Consider the following 18,694-nt stretch of genomic DNA (forward strand, 5'->3'; position numbering starts at 1 on the left):
CCTCATGAGCCCTTGATAATTTATAAATTATTATTTCGTCATATCTTGCCCTATCCGGCGTCTCCCTTCACCCCCTCCTCTGTTGTCTGTCCCCCAGGGAGGAGGTCACATGCAGATCCCTGTAATTGGTTCCCCCTTTCCAACCCACTCACCCTCCACTCTCCCTGCATCACCCCTCACACCCCTGGTCCTGAAGGTATCATCTGCCCTGGATTCCCTGTGCCTCCAGCTCCTATATGCACCAGTGCACAACCTCTGCTCTATGCAGACTTGCAAGGTAGAATTCGGATCATGGTAATTGGGTGGGTGGGGGGGAAGCATTTAGGAACTGGAGGAAAGCTGTATTCTTAATCGGTGCTACATAGCACCCTGACTGACTCATCTCCTCCCCTAGACCCCTCTGTGAGGGGATCTCCAGTGGCCGACAAACACACTTTGGGTCTCCACTCTGCACTCCCCACTTCATTCACTATGGTAATTTTTTTTTTATGATGCCTTATACCTGATCTCTTCGACACCTCGTGATCACACAGGCTGGTGTGCTTCTTCCATGTGGGCTTTGTTGCTTCTGAGCTAGATGGCCACCTGTTTACCTTCAAGCCTTTAAGACCCCAGACACTATCTCTTTTGGCTGGGCACCATCCGCTTTCTTCACATTTGCTTATGCATGCATTTGTCCTCGGTGATCATATCATGGAGGTGTGCAGCCAATGATATGATTTTTTGTTCTTTGATGCCTGATAACTGATCCCTTCGGGACCACGTGATCACACAGGCTGGTGTGTTCTTCCATGTGGGTTTTGTTGCTTCTGAGCTAGATGGCCGCTTGTTTATCTTCAAGCCTTTAAGACCCCAGACGCTATAGCTTTTGATAGCCGGGCACCATCAGCTTTCTTTACCACATTTGCTTGTTCACCTGCTTTGGCTTCAGCGGTTGTGTCGGGAGGGTGAGCATCATAGAATGTCAATTTAAGAGAAGAAAGTATTCATGCATTGAGGGAGTGCTTGAGTAGAAGCCCAAGGTCCTTCCGCCTTGTGGCATGGTTTTAAGAACTCAGTTGCCAACCCAAAGTTTATCAGTGCCCACGAGGGCTCTGACAGAAGAAGACCTGGCAATGTGCTCTGTCTACAAATATTGCCATCTAAAAACCCTCACGAGGTCATGCTTCTCTGTCACATTGGGTTGGTGGGAGTCCATTGCTTCTATTGCAGCGAACAATGACAACAATATTAGAGGAAGTCCATAGGGGCTGTGCAATGATCTTTGGTGCTGAGAAAGAAGAGACCCCAGAACTTGTTTCCTCTAAGATCACAGCCAGTGGAGTAATGCATGGGATCACTATGAGTCAACATTGGCCAGATGGCAACGAGCAAAAACCCTGAGATAAATGTAGGGCAAACAATTAAACGATATCTGTTAACACAATGGCCAAAGTGCTTGGCTTCTAACCAAAAGGTTGGAAATGTGATGTACTCAGAAGCTGGCATGGAAGAAAGGCCTGGCTGTCTAGTTCTAAAAATCATCTGTTCACAATGGCATGAAGCACAGTTCTACTCTCACTCCTGGAGCCTTGATGATTCACGCTGAATTGTGTCAGCAGTAACTCGTTCTGTGGTTTCATATTGGAGATAACTTGCAGGTTATTGACAGGACTTTTTCTCTCTACAGGCCACCCCTGGCTCCACTTGTGTTGTCTTTGGTCTGGGGGGAGTTGGTCTTGCAGTCGTCATGGGCTGTAAGGCAGCTGGTGCATCCAGGATTATCGGGAATTATATCAACAAATGCAAATTTGGAAAAGCCAAGGCAGTAGGAGCCACTGAGTGCCTCAGCTCCAAGGACTACACCAAGCCCATCAGTGAGGTGCTATCAGAGATGATGGGCAACACTGTGGGGTACTCTTTTGAAGTTGTTGGGTTTCTTGAAACCCTGGTAAGAATCAAGATTCTGGGAACCATGAAATTATCCAAACCATTAAATAGGGTCGAGGAGAAATTCATTTTCTGTAGCTATGCATTGGGTTGCTAACTGCATGGTTGACAGTTTGAAACCATCATCTGCTCTTCAGGATAAAAGTAGGGCTTTCTACTCCTCAAAAGCTTTACCATTTCACCCTGAAGATGAATGTGTGCACAAGTAAGTGTGGTGAAGAAGGCTGATGGTGCCCAGCTATTGAGAGATATAGCGTCTGGGGACTTAAAAGCTTGAAAGGAAACAAGCGGTCATCTAGCCCAGAAGCAACAAAGCCCACACGGAAGCAGCACACCAACATAGGTGATCGTGAGGGGCCGAGGAGACCAGGTTTCAAGCAACAAAGGCGGGGTGGGGGGTGGGGGGGGAATCATATCATCGTGAATGAGGGGAGTGCATGATGGGGACCCAGTGCTCATCTGTAGACAACTGGACATCCCTTGCAGAGGGGTAGTGGGGAGGAGATGAGTCACTCAGGGTTCAGTGTAGCAACAATGAAACTCACAACCTTCCTCTAGTTCTTAAATGCTTCCTCCCCCCACCTATCATGATCCCAATTCTACCTTGCAAACCTGGTTAGACCAGAGGATGCACAGCGGTACAGTTGGGATCTGGAAACATAGGGAATCTAGGACAGATGAACCCCTCAAGACCAACGGTGAGAGTGGCGATACCTGGAGGGAAGTGGGGGTAGAAAAGGGGAACGGATCTCGGGGATCTACATATAACCTCCTCTCTGGGGGATGGACAACAGGAAAGTAGGTGAAGGGAGATGCCAGGCAGTGTAAGATAAGATAAAATAATAATTTATGAATTATTAAGGGTTTATGAGGGAATGGGGAATGGGGAGGGAGGGGGAGGGAAAAAAGGAAAATGCGCTGATTCCAGGAACCCAAGTGGAAGGCGAATTTTGAGAATGATGAGGGCAACGAATGTATAAGGGTGCTTTACTCAATTGATGTGTGTATGGATTGTGATAAGGGTTGTATGAGCCCCAATAAAATGATTTTTTTTAAAAAGTTACCATTTCAGAAACCCACAGGAGCAGTTCTCCCTGTTCATAGGATCACTATGAGCATCATCAACCCGGTGGGAGTAGTGTGGGTCTTTTGTTGCTTGCTTGTTTGGGTATTAACAATAAGCTGGAAAAAAATATCTGCTACCCAGGTAAAAACTAGTTACCATCAAGCAATTTTGGCTGATAAGTCAAAATCTTAAGAGAACATCTACCTCATCAGAATTAAATATCATACCATGTCACTCCCTTGTGAGTTTAGGGTCAGGCAATGAGCTCATCTATCTAGATGTTATCGTTTTTGAAAATATGTATGCTTTCAAAAAACCGGCTCCTTGTCTGGAACTTTTTCAAGCTAAGCATTCTTATCTCTAGGAGAGACAGGAAGGGAAGCCAGGGGAAGGAGTGTTCTATCCAAAGATTTTCCCACAGGAACACCCTTAGAATAGGAGCAGTCATATTTCTAAACTGCAACTTGTTGTGGTGGCCAACAACACCAGAGCTCAAGTAAGACCTGAAGTAAGTCTGGAGCTACCTGGGATAGGTGAAGGGAATTTGGGAACAAACAGTTAAAAAGACAATTTTCCTCACAATTGAGTAACAGATATGAAATTTTGTTGAAAGCTTTGAGTAATTTAATTTATCATGGCCATCCCCCTTTCCTAGTGTCATGTAAGGGAACCCTGGCAGTAGCATGATTATATGTTGGACTGAAAATCACTAGGTCAGCAGCTCAAAACCACCTGTTTTTTGAGGGGGAAAGATGATGCTTTTTATTCCTCTGCTTTTCACTCTTGTTAGTCTCGGAAACCCATAGGGGCAGTTCTACACTGTCCTGGAAGGGCGCTATGAGTTGGAATCGCTCGATGGCAAGGAGTTTGACTTGGTTTTAGGGTCTCACTTAGACTTATTCCATATCAACAAAAAACATGTGGGACTTCATCCCATATGCAATATTGAGTATATTATTAGGGCCAATGGATTTTTAGATATTTGGATGACTATGCTCTCTGCAAACTGCCATTTAATCCTATCGTTTAGCAAAATATCCAAGAAAAAATGAGTGAGTAAGTGAACAAATGAGTGATACGCAGAAGATGTGGTGCTTGTCTTCACTTAATCTCGGTCAAGATACCACCTAGAAAAGGGGCTCTTTTGTCTGCATCTTAGCTTTTTATTTTATTTTTTTTAATTAAAAAGACAAAAAAATAAGTTGTTTGATTTAGCAAAGTTAATTCCATTTGTTTTCGATCAAACAACTCCCCAGGGCCTGTTTGAAGTTATGATAATGGTCTGCAAATATTGCGGGAATGAATTGCCTATGTGCTTTCAACCATGAAGAATGCCACAAGCAATGACCACATTGACAATGTTTTCTTCCTTCAAGGGCAAAGGCATAGAGGAGTTTAATTAACCATTAGAGTTGCATTGAAATGTTTAAAAAGCAAGTAGAAAATAAAGGTATGACCAAGTCATCCCGGTAAATCAGATCTTAGAAACTGAGCCAACTACGGGAAGTGCCATTGAACTCAGGTCATTTCTGAGCCCAAGCAATGTTATAAGAAACATAAGAAGCAAGCAAAATCCTGCATTTTAAGACAAATATTCCTTTATTTCTGTTGAACAGAATATACAATTGTTCCCTATGCGACCAACTTTTGCTTATAACTACAATTTTATTTCACATTAACAAAACACAGATGGTAAAAAATACACCTTTGATTTTGAAGATCTAAGTACAATGATAGATAAAAGTAATATATACCCAAAAGAGAAAGAAAGAAAAACAAGAGACCAACGTTCTCTTTCATTCTACTCTCAGGTTGATGCCCTTGCCTCCTGCCATATGAACTATGGGACCAGTGTGGTGGTAGGCATTCCCCCATCAGCAAAGATGGTCACCTTCGACCCCATGCTGCTCCTCACTGGGTGCACATGGAAGGGATGTGTTTTCGGAGGTGAGGAAGGCAGAGTTTCTGGATCGGGAAATGGTGGCTCTAACTCTGGGTGTGCTGTGGCAAGGGAAAGAAGTCTGTAGTCTCATCACATTTCCATTAGAGGTCTTTCATCGAAGGGTGGGTTTGAAGTGACAAGACTGAGATTGTCATACTATAATTACCCACCACTCCCCTTGATTTAGAAGTTAATATCAGTAGACACATTTTTAATCTTTGCATCTGCAACTCAGGTTTCCTCCAAATTTTAGTTCCTTCTGAATTAGAGGTGGTGTCTGCATTTGGGATGATTTTATATGACAGGAAGTTTGGCTTACTCTTCTCAAGAAGTATATGAATGAATATGGAAAATGGAATCTATCCAGTTGACTGTAGCATCAGGAAAAGTCAGGGCGTAGGGCCCAAATAAACAAGCCAGCCAGCCAAAAAGAGAAGACACACAAAGGAATGGTGGCATTTTTATAGGGACAGTTGAAGCCATCCTGAGAAAGCAGCCAAGAGAGAGCTCCTGGGGACTAGGGGAGAAGCGGGAACTGAGCTCCCCGCAGCAGGCAACACAGAGACTTTGGATTTTTCTCCTCAACTGGGTCTCATCGTTTAGAAGGTCTTTTATAGAATTATTCTAGGCATTTGGGAAACATTTCAATATTAGGGTTGTGCCATATAAGACAATATCAACAATTTAATTCCTTACTAAGACAATGGGAGAAACATGAAGTGTTCTGTTCCTGTAGAGATCGCCAGCCTCGGAAACCACAAGGCATTTCTGCTCTGTCTTTAGGCTCATTATGAGTCAGAAGTGGCAGTGAGTTTGGTTTGGGGAAGAAAATATTGAGTACAAGATGATTGTTCTCAACTTAGGCAAATATATAAATTAGAGGAGACGTAAATGCAAAGATAAGAAGGCACTGGATTGCTTACCAACAGATTGGAATTTCGAGTCCACCTGGAAGACAAGCGATCTACTTCCAAAACATCAGCCACTGAAAAATTCTGCAGAAATTCTACCCTGATACACATGGAGTTGCCATGAGTTGGAATTGACTTAATAGCAACCAATTTACTGACTTCTGTGTTAAAAACTCTATCTAAATGTGTTAGTTTATTTTATTTCTCAGAATAATCGTGTGTGACACAACTGAGATGTGGAACTATCAAACACTTGCCCTCACAATTTCTAAGTTGCTGCATAAATCTAGTCCATGTGATCTTCCCACACCATTATCCAGGGCACAAAAGTGAAAGACTGGCTGGTAGGAATGAAGCTTTTTGGGTGAGATAGGATTTGAACTGATGTTTGAAACACCAAGGCATATAAAGTCCCTCATTTAGACATTTGTGTGATTCAGGGAAATTTCAGGATTCTTTGGCAGATAGTACAAGTAAAATGTAGTTATTCGATAACTATTTATTAAGTGTATATAAAATATTGGGCATCATTCCAGGAGCTTAGTAGAGGCAAAGCAGACTAGGTAAGCATCTGCTTTCAGGACATGAAAGTCCTCGCATTTTGGTCCAGAGAGACTGACAAACAAGGCCCAGGTCTATGCATTGTATATCATATGGCAGCAAATACAAAAGATAAAATTAAGCAGTGTAAGTTAAGTCACTACCATCAAGTCAATACTGACTCATAGCGACCCCTGTGGGTTTCTGTGACTGTAACCATTTACAAAAATAGAAAGTCCAGTTCTTTTTCCCTGGGAGGTGTTGGTGGTTTCGGACTGCTGGCTGCACATGTTGCCGCCCCACACATAACCACTACACCACCATTGAAGACCATGGATGAAGGTGAGTGGACAGGTGTATATATACGTGAAAAGGAGAAATATGGCATGATAAAGTTCAGGAAAGAACTCTCTGATAAGGTCACATTTGAACAAAAGCATGAAGGAAATTAGCTATGCAGAAACCTTGCAAAAGAGTATTTCAGGAAAAAAATAAATACAGAGCCGTGTGTGTGTGTGTGTATGTGTGTGTGTGTGTGAGATAGGGGTGGTAGGGAGTACTTGTCCTATTAGATGCCTACTAGAGAAGGCAAGTGCTGCCCAAACAGAAGGAGGGTGGGGAAGAGCAGCAGAGGGCTCCCAGGGATCAGGGCCACATCATGCTGACAGTCTCCTGGGCCACCGTAAGGTTTGGGGATTTCATCTTGAGTGAGAAGGGAAACCATTAGGCAATTTAGAGAGAAGGATGACCTGGTTTGACTACCATTTTTGTAAACTCATTCTGGCTGTTCTGTAGGGAGCGTTCTATGTGACAACACAAAAAAAGGTAGAGGTGGAGAGACTAAGAAGTCATTCCTATGATCAGGAAGATGGCGGTGGCTTTGACTAGAGACTCTTATGATAAGAAGTGGTCAGATCCACAATGTATCATGAATAAAGATCCAATGAGATTGGCTGCAATATTTGTAAACCAAGAGAAAGTCAAATTCAAGGCTTTAGGTCTGACCAAATGGACTGACGGAGCCCTCACTTGTGGGCATGAGAAGACTGAGAGGACATGGCGAGGCCAGGGTATAGATGATGGACATCGGGAGTGGTTTGGGTCAAGTTGAGTTTGGGATGCGTATCGGGCATCTGAATGGAGATATTTTGTAGACAATAGACAATTGGCCTCAGGTGGAGGTAAGGGCTTCAGGTGTAAATATAAGAGTTATAAACAGCATACATTTGAAGCCATGAGGACAGAGGTAACACCTTGAAAGTGAGTGTAGACAGAGAAAAAGAAGAGGCCTGAGGTCATACCCTAGGACACGGCATGGTTAATGTGGAAGACGCAGAGAATTCAGCAAAGATCCATGCAAGAAGTATCCAGGGAGGTGGAGAACAACATCAAAGTAGTATCCGGAAGCCAAGTGAACACAGCACTGGAGAAGAAGGGAGCCATCAGCTGCATCGAGTCTGCTGATGGCTCGTATAAAACAGGACTGAGAATCAGCCATTGTATGTGCCCAGATGGAGGCCACAGCGATTGACAAGAGCTGCTATGGCAGGATGCTAATGGCCAAAGCGGAATGGGACTGGGCTCTCAGACAACGAAAGGAAACCACTGGATCCAGAAAAGTGATCTGGAGCTGATTTTTCTTTAAGGATAAAGAGTGAATTGGAGACAATTCTCTCTTTAATGGGGTTTTATTGTTAAAGGATATAAGGTATATGAGGAGTAGCTGTAAGGAAATGCAGAGTCAAGAAGTTTTGTTTTTTTTAGGAGGGGAGCTTGGGCTATGATTTCTAAAGATGAGAGACATACAGGTTATCTCTAGATCATAAGCAGGTTCTTTTCCTAAGTCTATCTTTAAACTAATTTGGCCACATAGAATTTGTTCACACGGCACAACAGGTAGGTGCACTTCTGATCTAACTTCAGCCAAGTGTTTGACTAGGTAGAATACATAGTGTATCATCATTGCAAATATCTTTTCTTCAAAAACATAAGCAATGACTCTACATGTGGGCTTTGCCAGATTCAATACACAGAAATCAAATTGACTCCATATATGGGAAGAGACCATGGAGAAGTCCAATAGCAGCAGCTAAAATGAGGCCAGGAGTCAATTGTGGACAAAACCATCAATTGTTCATATTTACATTCAAGTTAAAAATTAAAACAAATCCACAAGAGCCAACACAGTACCTTGAGTGTATCTGACCTGAATTTTGAGAACAGCTAAAGAATAAATTTGACATCTTATCTGTGCCAGCGTACATGTTCTGGTCTAACCAGATTTGTAAGGTAGAATTTGGGTCATGATAGTGAGAGGAGGGAAGAAAGTTGTGTGTTTCATTGGTGCTGTATTGCACCCTAATTGGCTCATCTCTTCCTGTGACCCTTCTGAAAGGAGATGTCCAATTGACTGCAGATGGACTTTGGGTCTCCACTCTGCCCTCCCCTCATTCACAGTGATACGATTTTGTTTTGTTTTGTTTTGGGTCTTTAATGCCTAATATCTGATCCCATTGACACTTCATGATCACACGTGTTGGGTTGCTTCTTCTATGTGGACTTTGTTGCTTCTCAGCTAGATGGCTGCTTATTTATCTTCAAGCCTTTAAGATCACAGATACTATATCTTTTGATAGCTGGGCCCCATGAGGTTTCTTCACCACATTTGCTTTTGCACCCATTTTGTCTTCAGCAATCATGTCAAGGAAGGTGAGCATCACAGAGTGCCAGGTTATTAGAACAAAGTGTTCTTGCATTGAGGGAACACTTCAGCGGAGGTCCAATGTCCATCTGCTGCCTTAATACTTAATACATAAATATATACATAGATCTATTCACCTATCATTATATATAAATGTATTTGCATACATCCAGACCTGTATTTAAATATCTATAAATGCCCTTTGCCTATCAAACTATCTTGTCAGAACTACCCAAAGACCATTAGAAGGAAAATTGTGTTACTTAAAAGATATAAAATTCCTGCTGTAAGTTCTCCTCTATAAATTTTATGTTCTTGTGAGGAAAAAATAAAACCTGTTTAATTAAAAACAAACAAACAAACAAAAAGAATAGATTTGACTCACTGCACACATAGCAGATGACCTAAGGAGCTATGGGATGGCATCGAGAACATCCGACACGAAGAAAGCAAAGGTCGTTTTATCAAATAGGAAAGAAGATCGGATCAGAGTGAATGTAAGAAGAGACTTTGAAACTTTCTCTTGATTGTGGAGCGGCTAAACTACATGGAAGAAATGGTAACGTATAAGAGCAGGACAGATGATACAAGAAGTTGGAGCCCACCCCAAAGCCCATCAGTGAAAGAATTGCTAACGAATCTGAGTGTGTTTGTACAAACAACAGCGCTGAAACTACAGAGACCATGGGCACCTGGTGATAGGCACAGACCCAGAGAACATCATGCTGAGTGAAAGCAGGCGATCATATGATCCCTGTTGTATGAGACCACTACTGCAAGGTACTGCAAGGATAAACGCCCACCACACCAAGAGGAACAGACTCGGGGCTGCTCGAGGAGAGCAGGGGTGGGAGGATGAACCAGTTGATGGTCCAAAAGGTGAACCCCCAAGGAATCCATAATAAAAATAAAGCTCACTGCGTTTTAAGTACTGTCACGAAAGAAACAGAACACATTTTTCTCATTCACATTGTGTATTAGGAACATCCCCGTGCTTGTAACCCTAGAAGTCTTTGCATACTTACCTGTCCTTGTCAGCCAGTGTTTGGGGGTCACTCTTTTATCTTCGTGTACTTGAAAAGGAGAAAGCCTAAATTGCCAGCATGTTTTGAGGATTTTCCCAATTTTGTAACTCAAAGTCCTTTGACATCACTGTTTCCTTGTTCATGGGATGTGTTGGCAACTGACCTTATTCATGGCATGTCTTGCCAGTTGTTCTTTGTAGAATTTATTGTTTCTTGAGAGAAAGTGAATCTCATTGTGCTTTCAGCACTGTCAAGGAAAATTTCAAAGGACAACATGAGAACACAAAGAAAGCTGTATACTGAAAGACCTGTGGTTAGAAATTCAAAAAAGAAGACCACATGTGTACATAAGACATCTAAAATAATACAACATCCAAATGTTTGAGTTGAAAGTGAAACTGCTTGCTTATTTTTAGGTTGGAAAAGTCGAGATGAGGTTCCCAAACTAGTGACTGATTTTCTGGAAAAGAAATTTAACCTGGACCAGTTGACCTGTGTTTTACATTTTAAAAAGATCAGTGAAGGATTCAAACTGCTTTATTCAGGGCAAAGGTGTCTATTTTTAGTGCTGTGGTTTTTGTTTTGTTTATGATTGTATACCTTCTACAAAGCTATTTTTTATATTCAGTATTTATACATGTGCCTGTTTCCTTCAGATCTAATTCCCAGTTATTTAATCTAACCAAAGTTGATATAGCCAATTATTCTTTCCTCATAGATTTAGTGTGTCATTGTCTTATGTAAATCAAGTGGTAAGGTTCTCTATATGTTGTCTTTACATTTTTTGCCATAAATCTGTTAGCTTGATCAAGTGTTGTCACACACAAAAAAAGTTCTTACTTTTGATTCCTGTCAAGTGCATACTATTGTTACCATTTTCAGTTGGTAAACTAAGGTTTTGAGAGGCAAATTACTAACTGAGGTCTCCTAGCGCCAGCACCAGGATGAAACGTAATGCAGTCTGTACTCTCTCTACCACACTCCACACTCCACTGGCAGTGGCTTAGCAAGCTCTAACGACACATGAGTGTTCTTGACCTCTTGTTGCTTCTGAAAGTTGGACATGGATACAAGAGGAGGACAAAGAATTCCCACAGCAATATCTGCCTCATCGATATCTGGAACAGCAAGCAGAAACCCTGTCTCTGACATAAAACGGAATTTTAACCATTGAGTTGATACGTGTTTGGGGGTCTCCATAAAGGTAGTTATACCACCTGATTGGGCTGCTAATCCCAAGGTCAGCCATTTGGAGACACCAGCCTCCCCACAGGTTTCTCCTCCTGTGAAGTCTCGGAAACCCACAGGGGCAGTTCTGCCCTGTCCTCTTCCTCTGGGGTTGCTGGAAGTCAGAATAGACTGGATGACGGGAGTTTGAGTTTATTGTACCAAGGATGTCGTTTCCATCAGTGAAAGGAGCTGTCAGCTACCATCTGTTGTTTTTGCTGCTAGCTGCATGACTCATGATAACCCCATGCCGCACCTGAAGGAAACACTCCTGGGGTCTGGACCATCCCTCTGATGGGCCGTGGGGCTCTCACTAATTTTCAGAAGTAGACCGCTAGGCTTCTCTTTGTACTCTCATCTGAGTCTGGGAGTGCCCCCTGAAACATGCTGAGCCTCATGGCAACGTGCAAGCCTCCACGGCCAGAGCTGTAGAGAGGTGTGTTGGCTATGAATTGAACCTGGGCCTCCCATATGGAATACAAGAAGTCCACACTTCTGCTACTGTTTCCTCTGAGTGCCTTGACTCTATATGACAGGACTAGTGTATGATGAACAAATACTTGTATTATTAACAAATACTTAAATTAATTTTAAAAAGCATGGGTCAATCTGTCAGAACCAGCCATTAATACTTATTTTACTCAGCTAAGCAAACCAATAGCTTAATATGGCCAGTTTGGAAAAAAAGTTACAAGTTGTTTTCCAAAGAAACAGAAATTCTCCTCCCATGAATTTTGCTTCAAATATCTCTTTAATGTGGTGACTTTCAATTTACTATTTATCACTCTAAGCTCTTCCATGTTCGTCTGCTTCCTACATAGGTTCACTTGAATGTCTCACTTGTCTAACTTCACCCATAGAAATTCTTCTACCAGTACGTCTCATCTCAGCAAATAATTCCATTCCATCCTGTTGTACCTTATAAAACTTTCACTGCTTCCACACATGAGGTGATGCGAAGCCATGATGATGCTGACCCAGCTCTTTTGCTAGATCCCATTCTCTCACTGCATGGGATGGCTGCTTTGTCTCTAGTCATCTCTCACCTGGACATGTAACACATTAGGTCTCCTGTTTGTTCTGCCTTGTACCCTGCCATTCAGTCCTACACAAAGCTGCTAAGCCTCAAGTTTCCCTTAAAGGTTAATGCATGGTATGATTTTGGAAAGTTTTTGCTATTGGACTACAATAGGTTTGAATGTGTTTATTTAAGTGGTCTTTCCGCACTGATAAAGTGGCCACATTCTACTGCAGCCTCGGTGTTGGGCTCAGGGGACACTGGAGGGAAGTGGGGTCACTTATTTTTATAAGCCTTGAGCTTCAAGGAAGGATTCCTGGGAGTGTAGTGGGTTACATGCGGGGCTGCTAACTCCAAGGTCAGTGGGTTAAACGCACCAGTCACTACAAGGTAGAAAGACATGACAGGCGGCTCCCTAAAGATCGACAGCCTTGGAAGAAAGGGCAGTTCTATTCTATTCTGTCCTAGAGGGCCACTGTGGGTCAGAATCAACTCAAGGGCAATGGGTTTGTCTTTTTTGGCATTCTTTTTTTTGCAGTATTAAGAGAAGTCCCAGGTGCCAGGGTGGGGGTGGGAGGTGTTAATGTGCTCAGCTGCTAACTAAAAGGTTGGCAGTTCAAATCTACCCAGAGGCGCCACAGAAGAAATTTGATGGTGATCTGTTTCTGAAACATCATCAATTGAAAACTTCCTGGGGCACAGTTATGACACAGAAATGGATCGCCGTTTGTCAGGCTCCACTAGACAGCAACTGGTGAATTAATGTCTTCATAGCCTTGTTTATCCTTAATATTATCTTCAACCTGAAAACACTGGTTCCTTTTGCCAACCTCTTGAAATTATATTGATGGATCAAGAATCAGCTGAAACACATTTCCCAGAGACGAAAAGAAAGACATTTAATTGCTAAGGACCTCAAGGTCCAGGAAGTTTTCCTATAACGGGATACACTTGACTTTCCTTATAGCTGATAGGAAAGGTGCTTGTTTACATTATTCTTGTCTGAACGATGTTAGAACAAACCACTAAAAAACACTGTTTTATCCTTCAGAATCAGAACTGTATTGACGTTTTAAGATCCTAAGTGGCAGGAGTCTGTGCTGTGGAACCACTAGCTGGAGCACTACTTCACAGTTTCCTTCTCAGAGAGCAACGATCTCATTGATCCAGAAGCACAAGACAGAAATAGAAGATTGGACAAAGACATACAATCTTGATGAAACAAACATTTCAAGTCGTATGATCATTTGGAAATTAGTCAGGAGTTTGAATCAATACAATTAAGATGAAAAGTTACATTTTCTGAAGTTGTAATTATACATTTCCAAAAAGCATGGACATATAAGGGTATATAAGAGGATTAGGAATTTAGGAAGGAAAACACGTTTTAAGAAGATATAATGTAATGAGGAGCTGATACCAAGGGCTCAAGTAGAAAGCAAATGTTTTGACAGTGATGATGGCAACAAATGTACAAACGTGCTTGACACAGTGGCTCTATGTATGGATTGTGATAAGAGTTGTATGAGTCCCCAATAAAATGATTTTTTTAAAAGAAGACATAATGTGCAGAGATATAGTAAATATTTCCTAGTCACTTTTTGGATGACTTTTAACACATTGTAACTATTCTTATCAGAATTCAAATGCCAATCATTTGAAGCGGTCTTTTGTCATAAATTAATTTCAATTAGGTTTAAATAATCTCATAGTAAAAGTGACCTGATTATATCAAGATAGAACTGGAGGGGATTTAAAGGAAAGGTACAATTTTCAATTAAAACATTAATATATGCTAGTTAATAACCTCTTGCACTACTGTAGTATGCTTTTTCAGTTTCAACCGGTATATTATGATTAGCTTTAAAGTTAATCATCGTTTTATAATGCCACTTAAATAAAAAACTGCAGCTAGAATCATACTGTAATACACATAATGGTCCTTTGATATCATTGAATTTACAAATCCTCGAATCCCTGTTTACTTAGTAATGGTGCTCCGCATATTTAGCAAGGATGTTTTCCCTATGGTACAACCACATGTTGTCTATCTGTCTATATATCTAGCTCTACTTCTAAATCTATGTCAACGTAATGATATAGTGAAAAAATCTTAATAAAATTAAAACGTTGTAGAAAAATGTTTTGGGGTGATGCATTTTGGTTGAGAGAGAAATTTTTATTTTATGAATATAAACCTGGGCATTTGAAATTTTGACAAGTATCAAGCAGAACCACAGTGAAGGTACTGTGCCAGAGAATAACACAAGAAGAAGGAGGCATTGTCAGTCTTTCATAGGATGTCATAGAAAACCTCTCTAAGGTCAACTTACATCTGAAGGAAGACCTGGAGCCAGTCCTGTGGAGATGAGCACGTTCGCCACGGTGAGGGAGCAGCATGGCCAAAGACTAGTGATTTGGAAAACAGTGACTGCCTACTGTTGTGGTGGCGGCTAAAAGATGCCCTCAAGGCAGTTCCAACCCAGAGCGATCCTACAAAGTACGAGAGCACAAATTAACCACTCAGCCCTGTGCCATCCACACAATTGTCATTGTCTGTGAGCCCAATGTTGCAGCCACTGTATCAATCAATCCTGTCAAAAGTATTCCTCTTTTTCAATACCCCAGGGATTGATCTCTTATGATAACATATTCTAAAATGTAAGTGCAGATCCTTGCTTTTAAGGAATATTCTAGTCATAATTCTTCCAAGACAGATTTCCTGGCAGGCCATGGTACTTTCAATATTTTTTGCCAACACCATAACTCAAACGCATCAATTCTTCTACTGTCTTCCTTATTCAATGTCCAACTTTCACATGCATATGAGGAGACTGAAACTACCATAGCTTGAGTTCAAGGGCACCTTTGTCCTCTCAGTGATCCTTGTTCTTGAACACTTTCAAGAGATCTTGTGCCCAGAGTTGTTCAATGCAATGTGTCTGTCTTTTGAGCTCTTCGCTGCAGCTTCTGGAGCATTGATGGGGATCCAAGAGAGACAATCCTTGACAACTCCTCTTCTCTCCCTTGATCACGATGGGACCTATTGGTACAGTTGTAAGGATTTGAGTTTCTTTACACTGAGGGTCAATCCATACTGATGGCTGCAGTCTGATTTTCATTAGCGAGTGCTTCAAGTCCTCCTCCACTTCAGCAAAGTAGTATCATATGGATGTTGCAGATTGTGGTAGATTTTATGTCAACTTGAATTTGTATCAAAGTGTAGGTGTCGAGTCCAACTTGTCCATCAGCTCACAGCCTGGTGATGCTTCTTTGGGAGTGTGGCCTTCTCTTTTTGAGAGACACTGGAAACCCCTCCCCTTTCTATCTGCTCCTTCAACCTCCTGCTTTCTGGGACTCTGTGCCTGTATCCAGGAACAGCCTTCTGTGCGCTGCCTGACTCTGAGAGCTCTCAGCTCCCTGCCTTTTTCCACTAACTATAGATCCACAGGATTCTGCACCCACCCATAGCATGGGACCCATGGACTTAAGGTGGACTGGGCTGAGATGCTTTCTTGATATAAGATTACTTCTTGAATATAAAGCTTTTTCATATATATATATATATATATATATATATATATATATATATATATATATATCATCACTGGGTTTTTTTCTCTAGACAACTCAGCCTAACAGATTGTTAATAAACATTCCTCCAGTCCTGATGCTCCTTCATATAGTCCAACTTCCAGGAGTATTTGCTTAGCATCAAACAACCACAACTACTCTTCATTGCCATAAGTCGATCTGACTCATAGCAACCTTATAGGACTGAGTAGAAGTGCTCTTTTGGATTTCAGAGGCTGTACATTTTTATGGGAATAAAGCCTCATCTTTCACCCACAGAGTGGCTAGTAGGTTCAAACTGCCGACCTTATAATGAGTGGACCAACTTAGATTAAGTAGGTGGTGAAAGGATAAATACTTTTCCTGTTTTCAAACCAGAAAGCATTCCCTTGTTCTGTTCAACTGGCTGACATGTACAATTTCTTCATGAGCACAAGGGAAGGTGTAATTTCAATTCTTCTAAATGTTATTCATATGTCCCACACACACAAATATCAGACACGAAAAAGATGGTTAGTTGTGCATTGAAATGCCTACTAGGAATTGTAAAATTTCCCTTATGGTTGGTATTTCCCTCAATAAGTTAAGGATATTGTTTTGTTCATAAGTTGAAAATGTTAATTCTTTAAGGAATTTTTTATTAATTTATTTCCCATCATAGCTGCAGATAATTTTGTTGTTGTTAGGGGCCATCAAGTTGGTTCAGACTCAAAGCGATACAAATGCACAACAGAAGGAAACACTGCCGGGTCCTGACCAACCTCACAATTGTTCCTGTGTTTGAGTGCCTTGCTGCAGCCATTGTAATCCATCGCCTTGAGGACCTGCCTCATTTTTGTTTTCTTTGTAGTTCATACCTTCTGGAATTTTATATGTATAATGAAGTGAACTCAAGAAAATCATCAGTCCTTATTACTTGACCACAAAAGGATGTGTGTCAGTTATTAACAAACTTGATGTAAAAGAACATTATAGATCTAGTATTGACGACAAGGAAAAACTGGATACAATGTTACCCAAAGTATTCTCCATCCCATGACCTCAACTTCTTTCCACTAGTATTTTCTTTCTTGTTTCTTACTCATAATGTAATTAAAATTCTAGACACTTCTTTGTACAAAAAGCTGTAAACTTCCTTGAATGTCTGTCCAGGTCTATTTCGTTCATCCATCCTTTGATTTTTATGTTCAGTAACTCAGTTTGACTTTATATATAAAAGCTTTACATTTTATGCCATAAATAATTGTTTACTTTATTCATCTTTTTGCTCATCCCTCCTTCACAGAGCTGGAGTCCTTCCATTAAGGAGAATGGAATTTTTTACTGTAGGCAACAAAGCTTGGATTCCAGGAGTTCTTTCCAGGCCCTTGACATTGCCAGTCACCCTACAGGCTACAGAAAAGGGATTACTACTTTCCCTAAGAGTTCAACCTACTACATATGTAAAGATTCAAAAGGTAGGCACTTAAACTAGTACTTAGGAGAATTTTCTCTTCCCAATACATCCTTGGCTGATTCTACAATCAAAATGAATACAGTAACTAGTTATCGCTTTTAATTGCCTAGCGCACTAAGTACAACATCATGTTAGCCAAAGACTTAATGAAGTCAAGTACGTGAACTTGGCAACTGCTTTCTGAAGTATGCAAATATTTATATTCAAATTTATTTTTATTGAGTAGGCCAAGACTCTCATGTAAGATTCAAATCAACACATTAATTTTACTTGAATTGCTCATGTAAAAAAATAAACTATGTTACCTTATCTAGCATTGTATGACTGCCAATGCAAGTCTGGGCAAAGTACAATACTTCTATAACCACTTGGCACATGGTAGTTATTCACTGAATACGAGTCATGGAGTGAGGCCTTTTGTAAAACAAATATTTCTGCAAGAAATTTAAGAGCATCAAAAGAAAGAAAGGAAATTAAGTGCAATGTTACACCCTGAGGGTGGATTACAATGTTGCTCAACAGTATGATATGGTGGCCTGGAGGGGATTTCCTCTTTATCACTAACCGTTCTTTCAGCACTGGCCTCCTGAGATCCCATCTAACCTTAACTCTCAAACATCTTTAATTAGATTGAATATTATTTATAATTTATAAATTATAAATTGACCAGTCATCAACTTGGTCTCTCTATTCTAGATTAAAAAAAAAAAAAAGCCTGGGGAATATCTCCCTAGGAATGTTCTTGTTAGTTGTCATAAGTCAGCCCCCAACTCAAGTGGGTTCTTGGCTTCAAATAGTCTCTCAACTCAAACAGCAGGCCTTACTTCCTAGCCCATCTTAGTCTAGAAGCTCTGCTGAAACATATGCAGCATCACAGCTCATGAGGTACATTAGGCTGGGAATAAAACCAGAGTCTCTGGCATGGAAGGTAAGCATTTGACTATTGAACAATCATTGCTCCAAGGAATAAAAGATGCTAAAGTACTTTCCATGCATTGTTTTAAAATAGGGAACGCATGCTCATGCATTAATTCTAGCAATTACATGAGAATCATTGGGGAATAATCTTTCCCCATGAAATCACTGAAAGTTCTAGCAAGACACTCTCAAGAGCTTTAGGCTGACCAAGCCCAAATTCCTTGGAGACAGTGAAAAATTACTGGGTTTGAGGAGCTCAACTTTAGGAACCTGTGTTTCATCCCTTCATTATATCCCAGCCCTGTTTTATGATTAGTATGAAACAATGCTAACAATCCCATTTGGCTGTTTCTCTTTGAAACCTTAGAAATCTCATATGTAGACAATG

At 41.0% G+C, this 18,694-nt stretch overlaps 1 protein-coding gene across 1 annotated transcript in view; it reads left to right on the forward strand.

Annotated features, from left to right (window-relative positions):
- LOC142442353 (all-trans-retinol dehydrogenase [NAD(+)] ADH7-like) overlaps positions 1 to 13,435 on the forward strand; it is a 35,331-nt gene extending 21,896 nt beyond the window's left edge. Inside the window, 4 exon segments of the mRNA XM_075543543.1 lie at positions 1,670 to 1,930; positions 4,807 to 4,942; positions 10,531 to 10,666; positions 13,411 to 13,435. Of these exon segments, the coding sequence (XP_075399658.1) occupies positions 1,670 to 1,930; positions 4,807 to 4,942; positions 10,531 to 10,666; positions 13,411 to 13,435 (558 nt within the window).
- The last annotated feature ends 5,259 nt before the right edge of the window (positions 13,436 to 18,694 follow it).

The sequence above is a fragment of the Tenrec ecaudatus genome, chromosome 3 (assembly GCF_050624435.1).
Source record: "Tenrec ecaudatus isolate mTenEca1 chromosome 3, mTenEca1.hap1, whole genome shotgun sequence".
NCBI lineage: Eukaryota > Metazoa > Chordata > Mammalia > Afrosoricida > Tenrecidae > Tenrec > Tenrec ecaudatus.